General features: G+C 31.6%; 1 protein-coding gene across 4 annotated transcripts in view; it reads right to left on the reverse strand.

The window, feature by feature from the left end:
- LOC122254079 (uncharacterized) overlaps positions 1 to 10,000 on the reverse strand; it is a 33,230-nt gene that overhangs the window by 14,084 nt on the left and 9,146 nt on the right. Inside the window, exon 6 of one of the 4 annotated variants that reach the window (XM_043017586.2) lies at positions 1,047 to 2,029. The exons of 1 other annotated variant lie outside the window; for it this stretch is intronic. In XM_043017586.2, coding sequence (XP_042873520.2) covers positions 1,805 to 2,029 — 225 coding nt within the window. In that variant the 3' untranslated portion in view covers positions 1,047 to 1,804. Of the gene's footprint in view, positions 1 to 1,046; positions 2,030 to 4,759; positions 6,912 to 9,560 lie in introns of those variants that run through there. 2 more of the 4 variants (XM_043017575.2, XM_043017567.2) reach the window with 2 other exon arrangements.

Raw genomic sequence — 10,000 nt, forward strand, 5'->3', positions numbered from 1 at the left:
TATTATATATATATATATATATATATTATATATATATATATATATATATATATATATATATAATATATATATATAATATATATATATATATTATATATATATATATATATATATATATATATATATATATATTATATATATAATATATATACATATATATTTACATATGTATATATGTATATATATATATATTATATATATATATATATATATATTTACATATGTATATATATATATTATATATATGTATATATATATATATATATATATATATATATATATATATATATATATATATATATATAATATATACATATACACAAGAAAGATGTGCTCATCACCTAAAATGATTAATTCATAGATTATGTTGCAATCCAAAACTGAATAAAATATCCATATATACCTTTACATAATTAGCATTCTAATAATAATCTAAGGAGAGGAAATGCGCTAAAGAATGTAATACACTGTTTTATCCATAGAATTATTCAAAGGTAATTATCATAAGTTATCTAAATTTGGGAGGGACATTACTTTCACTAATTAAAACAAAACTTTTCAACCCCTTAATGAAACAGACCCTATTTGCAATGCTGCAAGGTTGCAGCTTGTCTTCACACCAAATTTAGAAGTGTATGTGAATATGCAATTGTCTATGACACAAAATAACTCCATAGTTCATGGAAAGAAATCATCCAAAAGATACAGCATAGATTTAGTATTAAAAAATATTCATATGGATTAACAAAGGATGCATTTTTATATTAGAAGTACTGAAAGTACTGCAAGCTCTGGTCAGTAAAAAAAAGTAACTAAACATTATCTTCTTCCTTATACACTAGCTACAAGATACTCTGTAATGAAGGGTGCATAGTATTACATGCCACTATCAAATCTGCTAAGGTATTCTATCAATATAACCTGGATTCTCACTATACAAGGTTAAAAATTATTGTCCATTTTAAAAGGAATGCCTAATGTCAACACTAAATGAGAAGGAAGTTTTCATGACATGTTTAAAAATGATAACTTGATTTTAGAGAAAGAACAAAAAAAAAAAAAAAAAAAACAGACATAAAGAATTTTTTTTGCACAACTATTAAATAGAAAATCTCACTCTAAACTCTTAAACACATTATCAATATCATAAAAAGTTTATCCTACTATCAAATAAGTAATGACTACAACCGGATACGCAACAGAGTACCAGTTGTATTAATTATGTAGTTAAACAATCTTGGGAAAATATCAGTATGAACATTCCTGACTATATAAAAATCACTTTCATTTCTTATTTCTCATTCCAAGCTTATTTGAAGAGTGATTCAGTTCATATCAAAACACTTCTATCATATTCCAATGAAAATTAATAATTATTCTACAAATTCAGTGATGCTTTACATTCAATACTGTATAGTCTGTACATTGAACATTAATAAAATTGCCTATCACAAAGTACACACATATTTATATTACATCAAGTTATTTCAGTCAGATATAGCAAGGCTTTCTTGTAATGGATGGAAATACTGTGTATCTTATTCTAATGCAGAGCATATATAAACTAGAATTTAAAATTTTACTGTCACCTTGTGATGTGTCAAAATGGCCAACCTATTAATTTAATCTTGTGGATTTTTGTATATGTGCATGTATGTGTGTGTGCATGCAAGTGTTGTGTATATATATGCAGGGAGGAAATTTATACATACATGTATTTGCTGACTGCATATATGTGCATTTTGTATGGATATTCTTCTTTTTATTTTATTTTAATCATATATTGACTGATATCCATTTTCACTCATTTTGAAGAATTAATCACTGAATGGAGTGCAGGCATCTTATTCTCATGGGTGCGTTTATGTCGCTCAAGGTTATATCGCTGGGCTGTGCGGTAGGGGCAGAGCGGGCAAGCAAAAGGCTTTTCGCCAGTGTGTACTCGAAGATGCCGCTCTAGGGAACTTGCGAAGTCAAACTCCTTGTTACAGTAGGGACACGGGAAGCGAGCTGGGCGTCCTTCCATGCTCTGTTGGGGGACAATGTTCAGGTTGGTTATGTAACGTTGTTCAATTTAAATTTTACTTTATTTCAATCTACTAATGGTAAAATTGATGAATGGAGATAGATTTAATATCTTTTTTTTGCTCCTTGTACAGTTAAGTGAAAACTTGCTAAAACAAATGATATATCAATTGCAAAGAACTTTACTTCTTTTGCCCTGAGGTGTGAATGATAATCATTTGAATGACTACACCCTTAGATATATCAAGTTTTATTTCCAACATACATTACAAGAAAGTGAATATTTTAGTGCAGTGCTACTTTTATTTTAATTTCAAGATTTTTAGTTCATGGAATACTGAATAAATACATAGAAAATACAGACTTAGGCCTGTGCATTATTTGTCGCAATAAGTTTGCTTTGTTTCTCTTTAGAATAAGATGCAGACTATTGTAAACCTTGATATCTCAAATATTAAGGGGTCATATTTTAGTATGTTGGGCAGAGGTTGAAAATTGTGATTCTACCCTCTTATTCTTGGCCACTGGAGTTCTCAAATCTTGATTTTCCTATTTTTCTAATTTGGCCTACTAACTAGGAAATATGATTAAAAAACAACAAAAAATAATGTGCTCTTAGAAAATTTGGTTGCCTTTTTATTGATGCAGCTTTCTAATTCTAATTGTAAACAGAAGAGAGATCAGTCATGGGTGAGACAGAGCCCTTACCTATATCAATTTCAAATCTTTTTGTTAGAAGTTTTGACATTTTGGTAATTTTGAAAATCTGAAAAAATGAATCTCTTTAGTCACATATCCCAGTTGTACAACAAGCAAAGGAAAAAAAGGCTCTGTCAAATCCATACAATCTCATTTCTCATTCCTAATGAAGTCATATTACTTTCATTGAAAAAATACATCAATTTACTACAGTTAGAAACAGAAAGCATTATATCAAATTTGACTCTTAACCTATTAGCAGCAGATGGCATGATTTGCTGCAAGGGCAGAGTCAGTCATAGACGCGGATGGCACCATGCCAGACATGTAAAACAACCATCCTACTGCACAGACCTTTTTTTAATACTGTGACCAATGGGTTAACAGCCATAGAAAATGACCACTAAGCTTAGATTTTCTGCTTCTTTCTGCATTGTTGATTAAATATACATATGCTAATGTACTGATCATCCTTCATGTAGCCTAAATGACAAAAAACTGTCGAAAAGATAAATTTTTTCTGAGAAAATGGTAGAAATTCATTGGAATAAAATGAAATAAAAATATCTTTAATTTTTTGAAAATGTACTATTCTTTTGGTATAATAGTGAAATGTGAATAAGGTAAAACAATGGTAAAAATACTACTAATAATAATATGCCAGTTTACAAATGATGCATTGAACCTATAATTGTATATGAATCGAGTGTAGACTAAAATTAGCAAAACCTGTTTATTATATTCAGTTGGAGCTGAGTGTCCTAGATTTTACAATAGTGACTTCATAGTATGCAGCAAAAGCTAAAAACTTACTAAGTATGACAATTAAATTAAATTGACATTTTTGGAAAAAGGAAGTTACCATTTTCCTTACAATTCCTCTGCCTCTGTGACTTTCCTTATATTTCTGTGAGTAAAAAGTGATAACCACTTTTTCAAAAGAACCTTGAAATGTCAAATTATAGGGGTATGTTTCATGTGTTAAAAAAAAAGAAATAAAAAATAAAACAGGTAAATAATTGAAAAAAAAAAAATAAATAATAATAATAAATAGATAAATAAAGATAAAATCCACAGGGGGGGGGACATAAAGTCATAAGATACATTTAACTCATTGCCTCCAAAATCAATATCCGATTGATAAACACCAGACGGTCCCCTCAATACGGGTAATTATCTTAAATTTGTTTTATCTTTTATTTATTCATTTATTCAATTTCTTGCTATCAGTGTAAGGAAATTTACAAACCCTGTTTCTTTCTGCTAAACACATGTTTGTTTTCCACTGAGTATCAAGATACCCATTGCTTTTGTACCCACGAATTGGTTTATATGATAAATATTGCCTGTAAACATATACTGCAAACTTTACAACTATTAAATGTTGTTGATGTGCCTGGAGTTGTAAAATAATAATTGGTACTCATCAACATTTCATATCTGGCAATTAGGTATTAAAAAGAAAAGTTAAATTTGATGAATGTACTTTTTTTCTGAATGGGTATGATTAGATATGATTGTGTGTGTGTGTGTGTGTGTGTGTGTGTGTGTGTGTGTGTGTGTGTGTGTGTGTGTGTGTGTGTGTGTGTGTGTGTGTGTGTGTGTGTGTGTGTGTGTGTGTGTGTGTGTGTGTGTGTGTGTGTGTGTGTGTGTGTGTGTGTGTCTATGCAAATAATCATCTTATTTTGATCAAGAAAACTTCAAATTTCATTTCAAATTCCTTACGAAAGGAAAATAAAAAAACACAAAAGTTTAACGTGAAATAAAAGGCAGACACATAAAGATGCTACACCATGATTTGTTGTCATATTTTCAGGGGAAATAAATTAACTTAATAATACACACAAAATTGTAAACACATAACCACATACACAAGACACACACTACACACAGCCACAGACATGGATACACTCACACATGTACACTCCCATGAAAAAAGCATGCCAACAATACAATACTCTTTATTAACATGAACCTTCAGAATGTTTACGGATTCTATGAAAAAAAATTAAGGTAAATAAAACACAGCCTATAATCATGTGACTGTATATTTATATACAGAGTATATTTTCACCTATAAAATATTTGTACAAATAAAATGTTTTTCTTTTATAATAAATAATAGTTTGCTATGGGAAAGCAAATACATATGTAGATGTGAATATTGGTTTCTACTGGATTTATATTTTCAAACATTCTTGCAAATCTTTAATCTACAATATATAAATGACTACAGTGACTGAGTATGACAATGGATGATAGCTGTTTTCATGACTTTTACAATAATACAGTATTTGGAAAAAAGAAATTAAAGAACTTCAAGAGAATCATAAGAAAATCTGTGCTGTACTTCATCTCCTTTTAAAGCCTTTCATTCTGGAATATTATCTTGTATTCATTTAGATTAAATTATTTCGAGAACATTTCCTTTGCTTTCTTATTTGGCACTTTGTCTGTATACTTAATTTATATCTATGAGGAAAATTCTTCCAGTGAAGAAGAAGAAAAATAATTATTCTAATAGGTATTGCACATAAAATGAAAATGCTATTTACATATAGCTAATAAAATTAGGTACAATTTGTTTTCAGTAAAATGCATATCAGCAAAGTTGGTGATGAACATTTGTAAAACAACTTGTAATATTAATGTATTTGTTAATATTTTCCCATCAATTTATATATATAATTCAACATTCTTTTCACACCCATAATGCATGATATTGTAATATACATCACCTATACATCTTCATAAACTTACAAAGTCATTTCTTCTTATACTGTTTCTGCAAATTCTTTTTTGGGGGGACAGCAATTATAATCACTTACCATACACAACAACTATACCTAAAAATATTCAATGTTTTCATTCAGATATGTGAAAAGCACGTGCATGTGTTCTCTTGCATCATAATCTAACAAAACCTGAAGTAATCTTTCACTGTGGCCTTATATATTGAAATATATTAAAAAGCATTTTCATATCCACTGTATAAAATTCACACTTTTTCACTGCAGGTAATTAAGAATCATTGCCACATCAAGTGCATTCCCTAGTATAAAATCTAAACTTTATATGACTGGAGTACTTTTATGACATTCCAATGTACTTCATGTCAAGAGACTAGAAATAAAATCCATATAAAATGGCCCAACCCGTCCTTCTGCTCCACCAGAAATATAGGAATAATCCCTGAGTCAAGTCTTCACATTTCTTGAAAAACTTAAATCGAACATGGCACCACATATCAAATTCTCCTCATAGTGGAAATTGGCCCTACTTACTTTCACAAAGATAAATAAATTAAATTCAGCATAAATAGCATTAGCAAAATTATCTACTTGATATATTAATTCACCAGAAGTTATCTATCACATGCATTAAAGTATGTTATATTACATGAAGGAGTAAAAAGGAGGTGGTTACTTTGGAGTTTCCTAAAATTATTTGTGGGGGGTTCTAAATAACCCTGTAAGAGCTTGTTCTGCTGGTTCAGTGACATGTGATACATATTTGTAAATTTCAAGACAAGGAGCCTTGAATGCAGCAATCTATACAACTATTGCATACTCATCTATGTACTTAATATTTACAGTTTTTTCTTGAGAGGTTAAAAAATCTATACCAACTGTATAAAGCACAAGCTAAGCTGAACAGTATAGACTTCATTTGTAAAACTCTCAGCAGTAACACTGCTGCTGAACATGCATTCATTTAGGGTCCTCACCACTGTAACAGTATGTTAACATCAAGTCATACCTTTGGCCCATCTATAGCACTAGGGAGGATACACAGAATGCACTCTTCCTTCATGAAATGTTAAGGAAATCTGTTTTAATGGCAGATCCATCAGCATTGAATTGGTCAGAACCATGAACTCTCTTTATATGAACATTAAGGTTACCCTTCTGAGCAGACCTGAATGAGCAATATGGACAGGAGAAGGGTTTCTCACCAGTGTGTTTGCGAAAATGCTGTCTGAGCCAGGATTCCCTGTCGGTAACATACCCACATTCTGGGAACAAACACCTCCACTGTTTGGCTTGACGCCCTTCCGCCTCCATCAGACTGTTGCCCAGATGAGGCACATCCATCCCATAGTGATTCAGAGGGTACGAACCTCTTGGCATACCTCCCTCAGTACATACTGATCCTCTCACTCTATGGACTGTGTCCTCGACCGAATCCTAGAAGTAAACAGACAATAATCAAGCCTTTGGCTCCTTTACCTCTCAATAAGGAACTGGTAAAAAATTTGATTTGGAATTCAGTCAGAGTAAATAAAATGTACCTGCAGCAGTGAAAATATTTTGTCTTTACTTCTTTGCAGATGCATGTTTGACAATAAGTACAGCCTCTGGTTTTAAACTAACTCCCTCTACACGAGACAGTATACAATGTAAATATCAATGAAATAACTTGACTAACAGCCATCCTTCAATACCTGCAAATACTTCAACACTTTCAAAGCATGCTGTCACACTCAGACATGAAAATATCTATTAATGTTGAATTATATGAATGATTGATCAAGAGTCTTATCATCTCTCTTTAACATGACACACATCACTGGATATCTTAATTCTGTAATTCTGAAAACTTTTAAATAAGATATAACATAATCTAAGGATTAAACTATTTCTCAAAATAATGATGCTGCCAGGAAAAAATAATTCTTTTCCTTATTGCCAGACCTTACTTTATGATCACAACAACCAACCAAAACTCTGTACTACAAAATATAATTCATTTTGCATCTTAAATTTTTGGCAAAAAATCTACCAACACATAGTTTAGAAATAAAATTATTGTCTCTTGAGGTATGATTGATTACAAATACACCTTTCAAATGCACACACACACACACACACACACACACACACACACACACACACACACACACACACACACACACACACACACACGCACACACACACACACACACACACACACGCACACACACGCACACGCACACACACGCACACGCACACGCACACACACGCATGCACGCACGCACGCACGAAGGCAAGCACAGACACACATTCAGACACAGACAGACTCACACACACACACACACACACACACACATATATATATATATATATATATATATATATATATATATATATATATATATATATATATATATATATATATATATATATATATATATATCCATATCTCTTGGACATCTTCAATTAACACAGACACAAAACTATAACCTATTCCTTACCCTGCCACAAAAAATTGTTGATTTCGGGATTGCTGGATTAGGTTTAAATTTAGTCTCAAAGAATATGAAAATAAAGCACAGGTCAAGTTCTATTTTCTTTATAAAATACCAATTTCTGGATGAGATTTGGTTATTTTTTTCAAACAAACTATAGTCCATATAATTACTGAAATTGTAAAAGCACAAAAATTTAAACCTGGAACACCCCTACATCAGTACATACTCCTCCAGAAGCATGCAGCCATGTCCGTCAACCATACATGGGGTTTCTTCTCTCCCTTCTCCCATTTATGAATGAGTGAAAAAAAAGAAAGAAAAAAAAAAAGAGAGGATAAGGAATCATTTTGGACTGATCCACACCACAAAATGTGCAAAAGAAACTTCCTATATAACTTGTTCAAAATCACACCTAGTAAAATGGAAAACGGAAATTACAACACTATCATTATCAACACTTATTAACATCAGCATCTTCAATAGATCAAGAATGTCTCCTGCAGATGCTATGCACAAGAAACGCTTTGCTATATCACAACTTGTTTTGGTCGCAAATGAAGCAAAATTGCGAACAACCTGGTATGACTAATCCAAGAAATAACCTGAAACATCAGATATAGCACAACTCCCATGAATGCTCATTCATGTCGCAAATTCCTCAAGCTGGAATGAAAAACTCATAAATTACGTTAATAAAAGCTACTCTCTCCCCAGATTTATCAAAAAACAATATAAAATTGTAAAATTTAAGTCTAATCCAAGATGCAGTTTGAAAAAAAAAAAAAAAAAAACATTTTGCCAAACTTAGCAAAAGTATAGGACTATTGGCATTTGCCAATAGTCCTATTGGTGTGGAGGTTGGGGCAAACATAAGATCATTAAATGATAGCAATGTTGTGATAATTGTGATTTAAAATTTCATCACTTTTTTTAAGGGTTATCCCTGTTGCCTTAATCCTCTCCTAAAATAGAAAGATAAAACTATTTCCTTTAATTAAAGTACAGTTTGGTGATCAGAGTAAGTTCTGCTGGAATCTTTTATTCCAGCAATTCATGCCATTAATGAACTAATTTCAACAACTCTGTTGTTAAAGCAAAGGCAAAAATTAGCTTGTTTATTTCTTTGGGTAAGAGGTGAGGAGGACTTAGGATTCAAAGAAACTGCACAAGACTGTGTTATAATATCATTAGGCAGTGATTGGCAGACACGTTTTGAGAGAGTGCTTCTCATTAGCAGATTTTAAACTCGCAGTTAAAACTACTTTGTCAATCAGGTTGCAGTGGGAGTCACAACTACTACACAGTTGCCTATTGCCCTAAGGCTGATTTGCAGCAGACTTTCTTGGATCCAGCCCAAGGTTCCTAAAAGGCCCAAATAGTAGGGGAATCCTGGAAGACCTCCTGTTCTGTAGAAAATAGAACTTACAAATGCAAGTAACTATGGAACAATGTGTTTTTCATTTAAAATACATCAAGTATTTGATATCACATTACTCTCATACATGCCTTTCACATTTACAAGCCTTTTCAGTCAGTGAATTTTCATTGCTGTCCCCACTTCTATAGATTACTTTTTCCTCTTGTATTTGGAAGTACATTATCTAGGCAAGATCTAAAGAGTGTTTATTTTTCAGTATATAGAAGCTGACAAGTAAAATTATAATCAATCTTCTTTGAATTCCACCATCTCTCAAAAATAAAAATCCTCATCAGTCAAACAAATATTGTGATCCAAGAACTGAAACTCTTAGTTGCATTTAATATAAAAAATGTGCCATTGATCTTACTTGCAAAGGCAAGATTATTGTTCCATTGCATATGGAATACTTATGCAACAGATTTACAACCATCCATGCCAAAAGGTTTATACAGATCATGTATATTAAATAAAAGTTCACATGCATACTTTCTTAAGGTATTATGTCTATATCGTACATAATTCAATTACAGACACACATCATGTGAGAAAGAGAAAGGGATGGTGAATATTGCTTATTTATTGGGATGATAACTGCTGGTGGTGTTGATGAAGATGATGATGATGAT

Source organism: Penaeus japonicus, unplaced genomic scaffold, assembly GCF_977035675.1.
Source record: "Penaeus japonicus unplaced genomic scaffold, GWHDUDI00000001_assembly GWHDUDI00000001, whole genome shotgun sequence".
In the NCBI taxonomy this organism is placed as follows: domain Eukaryota; kingdom Metazoa; phylum Arthropoda; class Malacostraca; order Decapoda; family Penaeidae; genus Penaeus; species Penaeus japonicus.